At 45.4% G+C, this 18,851-nt stretch overlaps 1 protein-coding gene across 1 annotated transcript; it reads right to left on the reverse strand.

Annotated features, from left to right (window-relative positions):
* Positions 1–14,739: 14,739 nt before the first annotated feature.
* On the reverse strand, positions 14,740–17,178 carry LOC127309998 (uncharacterized). Its single transcript, XM_051340703.1, has one exon. The coding sequence runs from the start codon at positions 17,176–17,178 to the stop codon at positions 14,740–14,742; it is 2,439 nt and encodes an 812-aa protein (XP_051196663.1).
* Positions 17,179–18,851: the final 1,673 nt, after the last annotated feature.

The raw sequence follows: 18,851 nt of genomic DNA on the forward strand, positions 1-18,851 counted from the left end.
CGCGAACAGCCGTGGCACCGCCATGGCCCGGCTTGGCCTGGCGCCGCCGTGCTCCGGCGCGTGCCGCCGTAGCCGCCATGGCTACACCAACCTGCTCTGCTCCAAGTAAGTGTTCCGCCGCCCTCTTTCTCCTGTGCCCTTCTTCTTCCTCCTCCAGTATCCCTGGCCATGGCTTCCCTCCTTGTGGAGATGCTGGCCGTGCTTAGCTTCTGTGCTGTTGCTTGCTGCTGCGGTATTGCCTGCGCTATTGCCATGAACTCTGATTGCTGCTGCTCTTCTTACTTTGCTCTATGCACTACTGTTGCCTGCTAGATTCCTATTTTGGCATTTCTGTGATTGTTCATGAACATCCAGTGATGCTCATGACCTGCTGGCTGGCTCCTGTGATCATTATTGCTACTAGGATATCCTGTGTGTGCAAAATTTTGTCCCTGGCTTGATCATTATGCATGATCCTTGTAGTAAGCAAGTGCCAGTACCCCAGTGTACCCTTCTGTGTGCTATAATTACATGATTATGCTCAATTGAGCATTGTTGCTGACTTGGCAACTCCATCCCTTGATGGAATGCTACTGGATACAATCATAAAATGGTTTATGACTTAGTTTGTGATTCAATTGTTGCTTTGATATGTGCCTTGCTTGTGGATTATGATCCAGTGGTTCATCAAGCCTTTGATGTGCTTCTGGATACAATTATAAAGTCATTAATTCAGTTATCTGATTATTCAGTTAGGACTTGGTTGGATTTCTTCAGTAGCTGGCTAATTACTGAGAATATGCTTGGCTATGGCTATCTGTAACCAGTGCTAGCAAGCTCAGTTGATCATATGATCATGAGTTGCTTGTGAGATATGTTGTTCCCTGTTTGTGCCTCACTGTTGCCCTCTGTGTGATGTGTGTTCATCACACAAGCTTGGCCTGATGTGTGATGGTGCTTGCTCAAGCATCATTTGATGCTTGCAATGATCCATTGGATCATCTGCAAGGCTCTGGTGCTTTGATTACTTGTGTAGTTCATTTATCTGTATTAGCTTGCTTTATTAAATGGATAACTGATGTGAACTGCCTTGCAGTGATGATCATGTTGATTAAATTAACTAGGGCTAGTTGGATGACAACCTCTGGTTGGTACCCTAGCCCTCTACTGAACCCTACTGGGTGATGATGTGGTGGCTTAAGGTTTTGGTTATGGGTTGAGGTGGCCCTGGCAGCTCTTTGATGCTGTCATGGGTAGCTCCCCCTCTCTGTGGCTTGTAGTGACTTGGTGGGTACAACTCTGGCAATCCCTGTTGGATTTCCAGTGCTCTTTGCTGTTGACAAACTAAAATAGGCACAAGTGCCTATCTGTCTGATGGTTAGCAAACCATGTAGTGCTAGGTAAGTTGGGATGGCTAATTAGGATCAAATCCATGATGGATTTCTCTGGTTGTGTCACTGTGTTGACACAACCAATGTTCCCTTGGTTATTTTCCTTCTAGCCTTTGCTTTATTTACTGGCACCAAATGGTTTTGCAACCAAGTGATGATACATCCAGGGTTTCCTACCCTTATTTGATTCTGTGATGCATGTGTATGCTTATTGATGAGCAAAGCATGTGTTTGCTCAGGTTCTTTTGTGTATACCTCACTCCAGCTCCTAGAAAATGAGTGTTGGTGTAGAGGATTGCTTCTGAGTTGTTCTTGTGGTTGATTTTCTTGCCCTGCTCCTCCTGGTGATCTTGTGGCTTGATTCAGTGCTGTGGTGAGTTAGCAAATTGAACAGCACTGGCTGTTCTTCTTGTTCTAGCTGTTCTTGGTGTTTTTGGTAACTTACCACTGCTGCCTGTCGATGGATGAAGCAAATGGCTAGGGTTTGGCTCTGAAAAGGTTATATATGGTGCTCACTTGCCCTCCTTGGTCGACAGCTCTTGCTTGTCACTTTGGTGACTCACTGTGTGTGTGTGAGGCATGCACACAGCCCTGTGAGCAGGCTGTGTGTGTGTGTAGGCCTGTGCTGTGCACCTGGACCTGGAACTAGGCTGTGGCATGGATCAGCTCGGCCACTTTGGTCCTATCTGATCATTTCCTATTTTCATTTGATCTATAACCTGCCAAGTGGCTATGCCACTTGGCATAACTTCTTTTTGTTGTGATTTTTGTGCAGGGAATCAAGGATGTAATCAAGTGAAGATGAGGATCATCAGATTCAATCATCTTATGAAACTAGACTTGTAATTTAGGATAGGTCATTATTTGTAATCTTATTTTTCTTTTCTTTTATTTTTCAACTTCACCAATTCTTGTAATGTGTTGTAATTCATTTATTTTCTCTTATGAATATTGTAATGACAATGTATATTGTGTGATGATTAATAAAGCTCAAAGTTTTCCCTAATGAGCTTTACTTTATTATAACTGTTCATCTTGTTTATTATTGATTATTTACTTAATGAATTTCCTCACAATTGAATTATTTAGGGTAATTATTTAATGTTTGAATTTGAAATTCAAATTCAACATTTGTTTGAATTCAACCATGTCACTTCATTTAGAATTCAATCATGCAAACTCTCCCCTCTCTTCTCAAAACCCTAAAGTAGTGAAGTGGGAAGCAAGTTTGTCGCACTCTCGAAACCCTAACCCTGTAAGGTGTCGAGAGAGAAACTTGTCCCCCTTCAATGAAATTTTTGTTTAAAAGCGCGAAATTTCCCCAGAATTTACTATGCAATGCACATCCCTTTCTAAAATCTACCCCTCGATCGTCTCTAAACCTGGAACATTACAGCCTTTCCCCCTTAAAGAAAACTTCGTCCCGAAGTTGTGGTTGTAATACCTGAACAGCTCGGGGTATGTTTTCCTCAAGTCTTCTTCTTTTTCCCAGGTGGCTTCCCTCTCGGGGTGATGCTTCCATTGTATCTTGCAATACTTGATCACCTTATTTCTGAGTTGTTTCCAGCTCTCCTCGAGAATCTTTGCTGGCTTCTCGATGTATGTCAAGTCTGGTTGTAACTCGAGCTCATCATGTGCTATTGGTTCATCTGGGGTCTTTAAACATTTCCGAAGTTGTGACACATGAAATACATTGTGAACTTGAGCTAACCTTCCCGGTAGATCCAATTCAAAGGCTAAACCTCGGTTCTGACTCAGTATCTTAAAAGGTCCTATATATCTAGGACTGAGTTTTCCTTTAACTCCAAATCTCTGGAGTCCTTTCATCGGGCTTACCTTAAGATAAACCATGTCTCCAACTCGTGGCTCCCATGTCCTTCTCTTCTGATCGGCATAACTCTTTTGCCGACTTTGGGCTATCTTAAGCCTGTCTCTGATAATGTCAATGATTTGTTGTTTTTCCCTGACATAATCAGGGTTGAACTCCTTGCTTGCTCCGGCTTCATACCAACATATTGGTGATCTACACTTTCTTCCATACAAAGCTTCAAATGGTGCCATCTTGATACTGCTTTGATAGCTGTTGTTATATGAAAACTCTGCTAGTGGTAAGTGTTCTTCCCATGATCCTCCGAAGTCTAGGGCACAAGCCCTAAGCATATCCTCTAAGATCTGGTTGGTTCTCTCGGTTTGTCCCCCGGTCTGTGGATGGTAAGCGGTACTATAGTCCAACTTAGACCCTAAAGCTTCGTGAAGTTGCTTCCAGAATGCTGATGTGAACACGGATCCTCGATCCGATACTATCTTCTTTGGCACTCCATGCTTACTCACGATCTCTTTGATGTAAAGATCGATGAGTTTCTCTCCTTTATCCTGCTGGTTTACCGCTAAAAAGTGTTCACTTTTCGTCAACCGGTCCACGATTACCCATATCATGTCCTTCTTTTTGTTCGTCATGGGTAGTCCGGTGATGAAATCCATCCCTATTTCCTCCCATTTCCACTCCGAAATAGGTAAAGGTTGTAACTTCCCTGCCGGACTCTGGTGTTCAGCCTTCACTCTCTGGCAGGTATGGCATTCTGCCACATACTGTGCTATCTCCCTCTTCATATTATTCCACCAGAATAGTTCCTTTAGGTCCATGTACATCTTTGTACTTCCGGGATGTATGGAATATGGTGTTTGATGAGCTTCCCGGAGTATTACTTCCTTAATTTCAGCAATATCCGGAACGCAAATTCTTTTCTGGAACCATAAGGATCCAGATTCTCCGCGGTGAAATTCTGAGGGTCTTCCTTCATCTATTCTTCTCATCTCCTCAACAATGAATGGATCGTCCAACTGACCCATCATTATCTCATTCTTCAAGTTGACATTAAGCTCATCGGCTACTTGCAACGCCGATAATCCTTCATGGGCTTCCTTCTCCCAAAGTTGTATTTGGGCTTGACTTATTTCCTTCCTCAACTCCGGTGATATTTCTTGTTCCACTCCTCCGGTACTCTTCCTACTCAGGGCATCTGCTACAACATTAGCCTTCCCTGGTGTGTAATTGATTGTCAGATCATAATCCTTGATCAATTCTAGCCATCTTTTCTGCCTCATGTTGAGTTCCTTTTGAGTGAAGAAATATTTGAGGCTTTTATGATCTGTATAGAGCTCACACTTCGCTCCATAGAGAAAATGTCTCCAAGTTTTGAGTGCAAAAACGACAGCTGCTAATTCCAAGTCATGTGTTGGATAATTCACTTCATGAGGTCTGAGTTGCCTAGATCCATAGGATATCACTTTCCGGTCTTGCATGAGTACGCAACCCAATCCATGCTTGGATGCGTCACAGTACACGGTGTAATCCTTGCCAACTTCAGGAACCGCTAACACCGGTGCCGTGGTGAGTTTCTCTTTTAGAGTTTGAAAGCTCTTCTCACACTCCTCGGACCACACAAATGGTGTGTTCTTCCTTAGCAACTTTGTCATTGGTCCTGCTATCTTAGAGAATCCTTCAATGAATCTCCGATAATATCCTGCCATTCCTAGGAATCCTCGGATTTCCTTGACAGTCTTGGGTGCTTCCCATTCTAGAACTGCTGCTACCTTACTCGGGTTAACAGCTATTCCATCTTTACTGATAACATGACCAAGAAATTCCACTTGATCTAGCCAAAATTCACACTTGCTGAATTTGGCGTAAAGTTGGTGTTCCCTTAGTGTTTGCAACACTAACCTCAAATGTTCGGCATGTTCTGCCTTGTTCTTGGAGTATATCAGAATATCATCGATAAATACGATGACAAACTTGTCTAGATATGGCATGAATATCTTATTCATGAGATTCATGAATATTGCTGGGGCGTTGGTCAATCCAAAAGGTACTACAAGGTATTCATGATGTCCATACCTTGAAACAAAGGCAGTTTTCGGAACGTCTTCCTTCTTGATCTTTATCTGGTGATAACCGGATCTTAGATCAATCTTGGAAAAGACTCCCGCGCCTCTTACTTGATCGAATAGATCTTGTATTCTGGGAAGTGGATACTTGTTCTTGATTGTGACGTTGTTCAGATTCCTGTAGTCTCCGCACATCCTTCTTCCTCCATCTCTTTTATCCACGAAGATCACAGGTGATCCCCATGGTGAAACACTCTCCTGAATGAATCCCTTTTGTTCCAAGTCATCCAGTTGCTCCTTAAGTTCTTTCAACTCCTTGGGTCCCATCTTATATGGTGCCTTGGCAATCGGAGCTGTTCCTGGAATCAGGTCGATAGTGAATTCTATCTCCCTATCTGGTGGCATACCAGGTAATTCCGCAGGAAACACATCCTGGAATTCATTTACTACAGGTATATCTTCTAACTTCACCTCTTTCATGCTATTCAGCTGTAGCTCAACTTCAATCTGTGTATGTTTGTCGCCTTGGTAGATCATTCTACTTCCATCGGGGCTTTTCAAAGACACCGTTTTGTTCACACAGTCGATCAATGCTCCATTAGCTTCTAACCAGTTCATACCAAGAATGACATCAATGTCCTTCATCGGTAAAATGAACAGGTCCGCGTCAAACGCGCACTTATTGATCATAATGACTTGTTTTTGTTTGGTATGGGTTACTACTATCGTTCCCCCCGCAGAAAGTATGGTTATGGGTGTATCTAACTTAGTGCAACTAATCCCATGTTTGATGATGAATTGTTGAGATATGAATGATGTAGTTGCACCAGTATCAAAAAGTACTTTGCCAGGATGAGTGAGTATCTGGAGCGTACCTATCACCGCCTGGTCAGAGTTGACCACCTCCTCCCGGCCAGTGCAGTTCAGCTTGCCGAAGGGCGTCTTCTTCTCCCAGTTGCCTCCGGTGTTTCCTCCTCGACCTCCACCTCCTCCAGACTGACCTCCTCCGGTATTTCTCTTGGGGCAGTCCTTCAGCATGTGCCCCTCCTGGCGACAACCAAAGCATATAATCCTTGGCTTCTTACAGTCCTTGGCCAAATGCCCTGTGAATCCACAGCTTCTGCAAATAATTTGATTTGCCGTCTGGAATGCTTGGTTCTTCCTACTACCGTAGTAGTTGCTGTTGTTGTTGTTGTTGCTGTATCTGGGCTTGAAACTCAGGCTGGTATTAGGCTTGTTACTAACAAACCTCTTAGGCTCAAACTTGGCCTTTTTCCTCTTCTCCTCCTGTAGTTGCTTGAAATCATCTTCTAGAGTGATGGCTGCATCCACCAACTCTTGAAATTCCGTCGCTCTCATCATACGGAGCTGAACCTTGAACTGGGGACTTAACCCCCTCAGAAATCTCTTTTTCTTCTTGTCCTCGGTGTTGACTTCTTCAACAGCGTATCGGGACAGTTTAGAGAACTCCCTGACATAAGTCAGGATTGCCTTGTCCTTCTGCTCGAGACTCTCAACTCTCGACGCTTCAACTCCACAATACTCTCAGGGACATTGGATTCCCTGAACTTCCTCGTGAATTCCTCCCAGGTAAATACCTTTCCAGCCGGGTAAACGGCTACAATATTGTCCCACCATGATGCGGCAGGTCCACACAGCAGATGGGTAGCATAACGAACCTTCTCTTGGTCGTTACATCCAACGGTGTTGAGCTTTCGCTCAGTATCCATCAGCCAATCTTCCGCGTCCATTGGCTCGGGCGCGTATGCGAAAGATATCGGCTTGGTGTTTTGGAAGTCCGCTAATGTGACTCCCGGGTTCTCAGGTCTCTCCACCCTGTGTTGCTGCAACAAATCCTGAAAGAATTTGTTCTGCTGCTCCAGTGTTACACGCTGTCGCTCCTCCACCAGCTGCATGTACTGGATGAAATTTTGCTGCGTCATGGGTGGTGGTGGTGGTGGAAACTGATCTCTGGCTGCACCCTCAGCCTCTTCCTTTTGTTTTGCTTCGCGCTCCATGCGCTGCGCTTCAGTCTCGTTTCCTAGCGTTCCCGACATAACCCCCTAGTTCTGCAACACAAGATGATACTCATAATTACTCCATGCGCAAGTTTTCTGAGCTCAACTTTGTGCACAGAACTAGTCACGCAATGGAAATCAAGAAGCAAATCCAAATCATACAAAACATATACCCTGTATATACATACATAAGTGGTCTTATTACAATACTCAAGTCGATGTGAGTATGCAAACTCACTTATTAAAGTATATGTACAAATTTATACAAATATTACAAACTATAATACACGTGGTACTTGTGTATTATAGCCTCGCCTCCCTTGGTGGACTCTAGTCGATCTTCACTCCCGGTACATCCCAGGCTTCCATCCGGTCGAACGTGTCGTCCTCCTGATAGACCCTGGAACATAAGGTCTCCCCGTTGGCTTGTAATCCGAATCGGATGATGATCCTAAGGAGAAATCAGTGTTCACAAACTGATCGTTGAGTGCATCATAGTCCACCCATCGGGTGTACTCTCCTGTAGCCCCACCATAAGGGTTACCAAAACCCATACCCGACTCAACTTGTGTCGGATATCCTCCATCCACTCCTTCATTACTAGGATAGCTCTGGTTCTGGGTTGTTGCGTCATCATTCATATCCCCATCATAATACACAGAAGTACTATGAGTTCCTGTATCATCTCCCCAACGCCAACCCCTGGAATTCTCGATAGGAGTCTCGGAACGCTGGTTGTTTCCGGATTCCTCTCCGCCTTCGTATCCCCCATAGGAACTACCCAGGTAGTTCCCAGGTGTAGCAGGTGTAGGTTCACGTGCAAGTGGATCAATGCTGATGTAGTCACCAGCTGAATAAACTGGTGTGTGCACTACATTCTCCATAGGTTCTTTCCCCCTACTCTCCTCCTTGGGTTCAGTGAATTCCTCAAGCATCGTATCAATTGCTCCTATCAGATGATGGTTCAACTGAAAGAGTAATGATATGAAGTTACGGCTATTATCCATATATTTTGCCGCTGCTATGGGTTTGCGTTTGGCGTATTTGTAGTGATTGAGCACGGGATCTTCTTCCTCCTGATTATGAGGAATATGGGAGAACTCGGAATCCATAAGCTCTTTTGTCTTATGTTCCCGTATGTCGGTTATGGCTCTCATAACAGCTATATGGTAGGCTGTGTTGGTTGTCCTCGCTTCTCCAGCTGGCATGACTACGCTCATTCCCAAAGATTCGGGAAGTCGCAGTCCTACCCTGCACTTGGCCAACACCGGACCATCATAGAACATGTACTTCTTTACTGGAATCTGGGGATCGCACCCAAATTCCAGTAACATGGCTCGTAGGATATCAGCAAGTCCTCCTTGGTATTCGTTCAGTGTGGAATCCATAACTTTTACGTTTCTTCCCGGTCGTGAACTTGCCATGTTGGCTGTAGAAATAGAAAGATTATAAGATTAGTAATAATGCATCATAATAGAGATAATAAAGAATTATCGCACTAAAAGATATGATTGTTGTATTCTCAATTGAATATACACCATATTTTTAGAGAATTCTTTACTGATCCTATTTGACTCCTAACGTTTGGTCCCATTTACTAGGTTCCAACCTAAGGTCAAAGCTTTTGCTCTGATACCAACTGCGGTGACCCTACATACCACTGCATGTTGTAGTATGCCAGTCGTTGATATAACATTCACGAAGTACCATTCCGCAAATATTACATCCCTCAGAGTAGTACAACAGAACATAGCAGGGTCCATAACTCATTCACATATTATTACAATTATCATACACAAGTCGTCTTGGAGCTCCTCTTGGGTCCTAAGAGGATAACTCCTGGGTTCGAGGCGAACCCAACTTAACTTACAATACCATAATCTCATTAAACTAAACATTTATTTAATCGAGCAGCTAAATACTAAGAGTTCGGGCTGCTCGGTTACTATTACTCATCAGATATCTCTAGGCTTGTTCTCCTCCGGAAGCCTCCCCGAATCCGTAGACTATGAGATAGTCTACGCCTTCAACTCCTCCTGAGAGGTCTGGTTCCTCGTAGCCGATGATCTCGGCTCCTTCATTGCTGTCGTAGTCCTCCTCCAGACGATTCAGACAATCTAAGCATGGGATTTAAGAGTGGTATGAGTACGAGCGTACTCAACAAGTTCATTATAGATAAGAGGTGTTTAATGCACTAGCTACGATATTAGACCAGAAAGTCTAATACCAATGCAAGTTTTGATAAACATTTCTTCAAGAGATTGCTTTTATTTCAAAGAGCTATGTCCGTCAGCCTTCACCGGTTTACTAGAACTTCATGGAGCTCCTTTCCGGCCGCGTTCGCAGTTCCTCAATCCCGGAACAGGGAGTGACAGTCACGATTCTTTACTCTGCAGAGGTGTGTTGCTTTACCCATAAGAGATCTTAACCTTGGTGCCAACCGGGCAGCTTTCCCGTCCACACTTCCTTAGGTGTGAGGCCCGGTATAAGGTCTAGCCAATCATGTTCCTCCGCTACCTCGAACACCCACCCTTTGTTGCATGCGCCGACCCTGGGTCCACGTCGGTCCCATTATTCCCGTAATTTCAGGGTGGACCCCGACCACGACAACAGTGCTGGGCTCTACCATACACTCCTACGCCGGTGGCTGCAACCCATCATAGACCGCAATACCGTGGGGAATTAGAATGGGATCCCCACCCTACCGCTTGTTCTTCGAACGACAAGTGTCTACGGACTGTGCCGTGGGGACTTAAGGCTTCCCCAGCCTACCGCTTGCCGCCGACAGACACAAGTGTCTACGGTAGAGCGCATCCGTTGATGAACGAGAGGTGGAAACACTTTTGACTACTCCGTCCCACTCCGGATCTTATGGTTAACACGGGTATTACGGCACAAGAATCACTGGCGACATTTGTTGTTTAATCCTAGATGGATATAAACCCTTGCAATGGAACCTCCACCATATCAACACAATCCATGGTTCCATTGCCCACCACATAGTCACATTCATAGTTATGAAAGTAGTGGTTTTGATTTTTTGTGCAATAGTGATAACCATAATACTTTGCAAGTAATTTGATAAAAATACTCAAATGACATGAGCAAGTGATGAACTTGCCTGAACACTGCAAAGTTTTGCAGTTGGAAAGTGTGGACTGACCCTTGTCCTCTGCCTCTGAAAAATAGCATCATTGTCCGATAAGGGCAATGGTTAAAGAAGCAGTTATGCATGATTCCAGTTTTAGGGTTTGTTCCCCTCTTCCGATATTGTTATTATTTCATGTAAGAGGTTAATACTAAGAATAATTTGAGGATACTTGATTTAAAGTAAAATACAACCTTGAAATGTTGTCAAGGTGTTTTTAAAGTCCAAATACATTAATGGACTTATTTTCATTATAGAAAATTAGGTGTGTGGTTTAAATGGTTATTTAAATCATCAAAATAGGACTTATTCTTAATTGTCTTCAAAAATTCTCTTTGATATTTTATTTAAATATAGAATTTTATGCTGATCCTTTTTCATATTTTTAAGTTATTTTTAAGAGCTTTTATCAATTTTCTATTGAATTTCAAAGTTTCATGTATTTATTGATTTGTGAAAAGACTGAAATACCCTTGGGCCCCACCTGTCAGGTGGCCCAATGGGTTAGGTCGAACCCGAGCCACCTTTTGGGCTCGGTCGGCCCATTCCACCTCACCTCTCTCCTCACGCGGAAACCCTAATCCTCTCCTCGCTCTCGCGATGCCGTGGTCGCCGCTGCCTTCGCCGAGATTCTCCGGCCGCCTCCGGCCATCTCCGGCGATGAGATGCGGCGGATCTGGACCACCTCGTGACGGCGCATCAGATCTACGGCGTCGATCTGGTCTTCGCCGCCTCCGCTACTCGTCCCCAACTCGCCTGCTCGCAAGGCCGTGGAGTTCCGCGGCGATTCGTCGCCGCTGACGCCCTTGGCGTCACGGCGCCGCCGTGGCTTCGCCACCGTGTGCGCGAACAGCCGTGGCACCGCCATGGCCCGGCTTGGCCTGGCGCCGCCGTGCTCCGGCGCGTGCCGCTGTAGCCGCCATGGCTACACCAACCTGCTCTGCTCCAAGTAAGTGTTCCGCCGCCCTCTTTCTCCTGTGCCCTTCTTCTTCCTCCTCCAGTATCCCTGGCCATGGCTTCCCTCCTTGTGGAGATGCTGGCCGTGCTTAGCTACTGTGCTGTTGCTTGCTGCTGCGGTATTGCCTGCGCTATTGCCATGAACTCTGATTGCTGCTGCTCTTCTTACTTTGCTCTATGCACTACTGTTGCCTGCTAGATTCCTACTTTGGCATTTCTGTGATTGTTCATGAACATCCAGTGATGCTCATGACCTGCTGGCTGGCTCCTGTGATCATTATTGCTACTAGGATATCCTGTGTGTGCAAAATTTTGTCCCTGGCTTGATCATTATGCATGATCCTTGTAGTAAGCAAGTGCCAGTACCCCAGTGTACCCTTCTGTGTGCTATAATTACATGATTATGCTCAATTGAGCATTGTTGCTGACTTGGCAACTCCATCCCTTGATGGAATGCTACTGGATACAATCATAAAATGGTTTATGACTTAGTCTGTGATTCAATTGTTGCTTTGATATGTGCCTTGCTTGTGTATTATGATCCAGTGGTTCATCAAGCCTTTGATGTGCTTCTGGATACAATTATAAAGTCATTAATTCAGTTATCTGATTATTCAGTTAGGACTTGGTTGGATTTCTTCAGTAGCTGGCTAATTACTGAGAATATGCTTGGCTATGGCTATCTGTAACCAGTGCTAGCAAGCTCAGTTGATCATATGATCATGAGTTGCTTGTGAGATATGTTGTTTCCTGTTTGTGCCTCACTGTTGCCCTCTGTGTGATGTGTGTTCATCACACAAGCTTGGCCTGATGTGTGATGGTGCTTGCTCAAGCATCATTTGATGCTTGCAATGATCCATTGGATCATCTGCAAGGCTCTGGTGCTTTGATTACTTGTGTAGTTCATTTATCTGTATTAGCTTGCTTTATTAAATGGATAACTGATGTGAACTGCCTTGCAGTGATGATCATGTTAATTAAATTAACTAGGGCTAGTTGGATGACAACCTCTGGTTGGTACCCTAGCCCTCTACTGAACCCTACTGGGTGATGATGTGGTGGCTTAAGGTTTTGGTTATGGGTTGAGGTGGCCCTGGCAGCTCTTTGATGCTGTCATGGGTAGCTCCCCCTCTCTGTGGCTTGTTGTGACTTGGTGGGTACAACTCTGGCAATCCCTGTTGGATTTCCAGTGCTCTTTGCTGTTGACAAACTAAAATAGGCACAAGTGCCTATCTGTCTGATGGTTAGCAAACCATGTAGTGCTAGGTAAGTTGGAATGGCTAATTAGGATCAAATCCATGATGGATTTCTCTGGTTGTGTCACTGTGTTGACACAACCAATGTTCCCTTGGTTATTTTCCTTCTAGCCTTTGCTTTATTTACTGGCACCAAATGGTTTTGCAACCAAGTGATGATACATCCAGGGTTTCCTACCCTTATTTGATTCTGTGATGCATGTGTATGCTTATTGATGAGCAAAGCATGTGTTTGCTCAGGTTCTTTTGTGTATACCTCACTCCAGCTCCTAGAAAATGAGTGTTGGTGTAGAGGATTGCTTCTGAGTTGTTCTTGTGGTTGATTTTCTTGCCCTGCTCCTCCTGGTGATCTTGTGGCTTGATTCAGTGCTGTGGTGAGTTAGCAAATTGAACAACACTGGCTGTTCTTCTTGTTCTAGCTGTTCTTGGTGTTTTTGGTAACTTACCACTGCTGCCTGTCGATGGATGAAGCAAATGGCTAGGGTTTGGCTCTGAAAAGGTTATATATGGTGCTCACTTGCTCTCCTTGGTCGACAGCTCTTGCTTGTCACTTTGGTGACTCACTGTGTGTGTGTGAGGCATGCACACAGCCCTGTGAGCAGGCTGTGTGTGTGTGTAGGCCTGTGCTGTGCACCTGGACCTGGAACTAGGCTGTGGCATGGATCAGCTCGGCCACTTTGGTCCTATCTGATCATTCCCTATTTTCATTTGATCTATAACCTGCCAAGTGGCTATGCCACTTGGCATAACTTCTTTTTGTTGTGATTTTTGTGCAGGGAATCAAGGATGTAATCAAGTGAAGATGAGGATCATCAGATTCAATCATCTTATGAAACTAGACTTGTAATTTAGGATAGGTCATTATTTGTAATCTTATTTTTCTTTTCTTTTATTTTTCAACTTCACCAATTCTTGTAATGTGTTGTAATTCATTTATTTTCTCTTATGAATATTGTAATGACAATGTATATTGTGTGATGATTAATAAAGCTCAAAGTTTTCCCTAATGAGCTTTACTTTATTATAACTGTTCATCTTGTTTATTATTGATTATTTACTTAATGAATTTCCTCACAATTGAATTATTTAGGGTAATTATTTAATGTTTGAATTTGAAATTCAAATTCAACATTTGTTTGAATTCAACCATGTCACTTCATTTAGAATTCAATCATGCAAACTCTCCCCTCTCTTCTCAAAACCCTAAAGTAGTGAAGTGGGAAGCAAGTTTGTCGCACTCTCGAAACCCTAACCCTGTAAGGTGTCGAGAGAGAAACTTGTCCCCCTTCAATGAAATTTTTGTTTAAAAGCGCGAAATTTCCCCAGAATTTACTATGCAATGCACATCCCTTTCTAAAATCTACCCCTCGATCGTCTCTAAACCTGGAACATTACACTTGTCCTTGTTGTTTTGCAATGCAGGAAAGATGCACTCCCTCAGAATAAGCTCTTTACCTCCATCGGAGCTTAGGTTGTTGTCGTGCATGTGATAAGGATCAGCAATTCCCACATTGGCAAGGTCTTTATTTTCTCTAGTCTCTCTGACTAGGTACATCGCCCATAGCCTGACAAGGGAGGACTCGAGCAAATCTAGGTTGAACATTCTAAAGATCTCCGGAAACTCTAGATAGAACTTGTCTGCCGGATATTTGGTCACGAAGTGGTGGTAATCATCTGGAACCCTGGCTGTGTAATGTGAGGCATAGCTTGCAAGACCTTCCAACTCTTTAATATTCTGATGCAGAGCCTTCATGTGGGCAGAAAGGCTCTCAAACTCATCCACTGGTACCAACGGCTCGCCGCGGATATGATGTTTCCGCCATTTACCACTTTCTCGCTCTCCTTTTGCGTTCGTTGATCCGTAGGACAATGATTTTTTGAACCTTTGCTCCTGTTTTCCCGCCTTGTCTTTCTTCTTCTTACTTCTTACATGTTGCGGTCCTGGAGATGTCGCCTCATCAGTAAAGTTCCTTTTTTTTGTGGCACCATGCTTGTGGGCCACATACGAATTGGACCCAACCCCCTGGTCTTGGTTCATGTCATCCTCCTCGCCTTGATCGGCATCTAGGTCGTCGTATGTTAGCGGTGCGCAAATACCCACTTCATTTGCTGGGGTGGTTGACTTGCTCGAGTACTGCAAAGTTTCTGTTGTGTTCTTTCATAAGCGCGACACTTTTCTTTTTGGGGTTCTCTTGTTGTAACATTTTCATGTGCATACGAACGTAAGGCCGGACCACCGTAGTGTGCTGCAGCACCACTAAGTGTGCTCTGTCGTAGTCATCTGATCGATTGATTGCAGCGTTGTGCACATGTAGATCCTTCTTTCCGCGCCGATGGCCCTCACCACCAAGCCTGCCAAGGTGCCGACTAGCAGGTACACCGATAGGTTTGTCTACTTTCATGTAATCTGTGCAAAACTCGACGCACTCCTCCGATATAAAACCTTGGATGATACTTCCATCTGGATGGGACCTGTTACGAACAAACCGCTTCACAATCCCATTGTACCTTTCAAGTGCATACATGTTGTGTAGGAATACGGGACCTAGGTCGATTATCTCTGGGACTATATGGATCATGAGATGCACCATGATGTCGAAGAACGAAGGGGGAAAGTACATCTCCAGCTCGCATAGTATGACAATGATCTCTTCTTGCAGTTGTTTGCAACGCTTCTTTGTAATCGACTTTTGAGAGATAGTGTCGAAAAAGTTACAAAGGTCCAACACCGTCTTTCGAACCCATGGCTCCTTAAGTCCCCTGATTGCCACCGGAAGTATTTGTGTGATCATAACATGGCAGTCATGCGACTTCATACCGATTAGTTTGTGACTCTTCATGTCAAGATGGCTCTGTATATTTGCTGAGTAGCCAGAAGTAACCTTCACACTTTCAAGGCACTTGAAAAATCTATTGAGTTTCGCCTTACTTAGAGTGTAACAAGTGGCAGGACACTCCGTCTTGATTTTTGTAACACCCCTTCCTTCATTGCTCTTCTCCTCTCTTGCCCATAGCTCTCTCCGTATACCGAGTTCTTCCAAATATGCTCTTGCCTTTGGACCATCTTTGGTCTTGTCTGGCAAGTGAAGCAACAAACCAAGCAAGCTCTCGCACACATTCTTTTCGACATGCATGACATCTATGCAATGTCGTGTGTCAAGATAGGGCCAGTATTCCAAGTCCCAGAACATAGATTTTGTTTTCCACACGCCTTCCAATGGCTTTACCTGCTTCTGCTTCTTTCCCGCCTTAGGGCACTCGGCCCAAGAGTTCAATAATTTATGTATTTCTTCCCCGCTCCTCTTACGTGGTCGTGACCGGGTCTCAACTGTATTGTCAAACTTTATTTTTTCTTGTCTCCATGGGTCATTATCTAGAAGCCATCTTCGATGCCCCATGTACACAATTTTCTGAGAGCCCGGTAGGCGCCGACTTGTTGTATCATCCATGCACTCCACGCATGCGTTGTATCCATGGACGCACTGGCCAGATTGATATCCTAAGGCTGGATAGTCCTGGACTGTTGTGAGAAGCAAACCTTTCATATTAAAGTTATCTTCTTCATAAGCGTCCCATACCTCGACCCCTGTCCATAGTGTCGCTAACTCCTCATACACTAGTTTCATGTACATGTTGATATCACTACCAGGTTGCTTTGGGCCTTGAATGAGCATAGCTAGGTGTATATACTTCCGCTTCAGACATAGCCATGGAGGGAGGTTGTACATCCACATAACAACAGGCCAAGTGCTGTGCCTACTACTCATGTTGCCGAAAGGGTTTATTCCGTCCGTACTCATACCAAATCTGATGTTCCTTGAATCTCCCCCAAATGAAGGGAATGCAACGTCGATTGCTTTCCACTGGCAAGCATCTGCAGGGTGTCTCATCACACCATCATTAATTTTCCGTCCCTCCTGATGCCAACGCAACAGCTTCGCCTCATTCTTGTTTGCGAACAGACGCTTCAAATGGGGAATGATTGGAAGGTACCATACAACCTTTGCAGGAGCACCACTCATCAATTTTTCCACGGTTTTCGCTTGTGGGGTCTTTCCCCGCTTGAACCGGGATGCATTGCACTCTGGACACTTTTTTAGCTTCTCGTGCTCCCCGCGATAAATGATGCAATCATTTGGACAAGCATGGAATCTAATCACCTCCAATCCAAGAGGGCACACAATTTTCTTGGCCTCATCGCAACTCCTAGGCAAAACGTTCCCCTTCGGCAAGACCTTACTAAGATACTCCAAACTATCATCAAGGCTTCCGTCTGTGTCATTGTGGAGTGCCTTTTGCCTTAGAAGTTCGAGCGTCACCGATAGGTGGGTGTACTCGGGATCGCAACCGGGATACAATGGAGTTTCTGAATCCTTTACCAGCGTCTGCAACTTGGCCCACTCTCTGTCACCCGATTTGCCGTTCACTGTGTCTTTCGTAACCTGCTCTTGCACATGAGGATCGTTGACCATTTTGGCCAAACCATCTGAATCTGGCATGGGCTCCTCTGCATCATATACAAAATCTTCGGATTCCGCCATATCTTCTTCGGTTGACTCTTCATGACGCGCTTCTTCATCTAGCTCTTCGTCAATCTCAGCCTCCTCCCCATGACTTGTCCACCTTGTATAATTGACGTGGGCATTACCCTTCGGGTAACCAGTATTGCCCTATCTGGTATTGACAAATTGGAGGCCCATGAAGATACCTGAAGGCGAGATGGGCCACTAGGTCGGCGCATCAGAAGATTCCTTGACAGGCAAGACAAGGAAGCGAACAAACAAGGAAAGATTGGATCTAAAACTACTGTAAACTTAGTCGTCCTCGGTTAGGACCCTTGAGACCTGGCCTCCTATATAAAGGCCAGGAGAGGGGCTGCCGAGGGACACGAACAATCTTAGCAACCTTAGCCAGGAAAAGCTTAGAGCTAGGTAACCCTAGCAACATCAATCTCGACTAGATCTTAGCCGAAGTGTTCGGCACCCCATTGTAACCTGTTTTCATCATAATCAAAGAACAGACAGGCAGGACGTAAGGGTTTTACCTCATCGAGGGCCCCGAACCTGGGTAAATCGCTCTCCCCGCTTGTCTGTGTACCGATGTCTCGTGTCAGCTTGCAGGATTCCATCAACCCTAAGCCCCTATCGGAGGGCATTGCCGAGGAGCACCCTCGACAATTGGCGCCGTCTGTGGGAAGCCTGTCGGCACAAGGCAGGACATCGGCAGCTCCGATCATGACATCAGCCGTTTCGCCGGCAAATTCGCCGGCAACTCCATCGGCGACTTCGTCGACTCCATCGTCGCCAATCCTGGGAAGCCCGATTCGATTCGGCTCCTACGAGTTTACTCCACACAGCGATTCCTCCCGCTCGAACTTTTCAGATCTACAAGGGAACATGGAGATGACCTTCGGCAGCGTCCACTACAACGTCAACGCAGAAGGAATCCTTCGATTGCTGGAATCTCCCACCTCCGGATCGACGAGGTCAAGCGCACCATCATCACCCGATCTGTCGGCTGGTCTGACAGAATCAACGTGCTCAACAGTGCCCTCGACTCCCCGCTCGGTATCCTCCATGTCGGTAGGGTCTGACGATCCCACGTCTTCGGAATTAACCTCGTACTACTGCCTGAACTGCGACACCAGGCACGGGCTGGGATCTAGCGACACGCCGTTCATCTGCAACGCCCAACATTCGTCGGGAGAGGACAGTATCGACAGCACCGTCCAGGGAATCACCCGAAGACCGGCACACCATCAGAATGTGTTGCGGTCAGAAAACCCACCGGCGAGCAGCGACGGGCAACACAGTAGAGCCGGGAACAACTTAGGGCTGCGGTTGGCCCTGGTCCCTCCGAGCGACGGCCCGCAAAGCCTCCGGCACGCACGTCCGATGCTGGTGCAAGGGCGTGCCACCTGACCTATACCTGGTCAGGAAGGTGATGGAGATGCCTCGCTTAGTTTCCTGCATGGCATACACGTAAACATTAAATACGAGCCTCGATCGGCTCTCAGGTTATCCTGTGAATCGGCCCAAAGAGCCGATCCACCCATGATTCGTACGAGGTGTACGAATATATGGTGGTCCTGCTTGATCAAGATAAAGCTAAAACGATCTACGACGATTTAGGGTTTTCACCGCATAATCGGATCATCCTACTCACGATTGGGCCTCGCGGTCACGTACGGTGATCGTAAGCCGATCCTAGACAA

The sequence above is a fragment of the Lolium perenne genome, chromosome 6, assembly GCF_019359855.2.
Source record: "Lolium perenne isolate Kyuss_39 chromosome 6, Kyuss_2.0, whole genome shotgun sequence".
Taxonomy (NCBI): domain Eukaryota; kingdom Viridiplantae; phylum Streptophyta; class Magnoliopsida; order Poales; family Poaceae; genus Lolium; species Lolium perenne.

Coding starts and splice junctions, on each gene's coding strand:
- LOC127309998 (XM_051340703.1), bottom strand. CDS start 17,178: ATGGCGGAATCCGAAGATTTTGTATATGATGCAGAGGAGCCCATGCCA.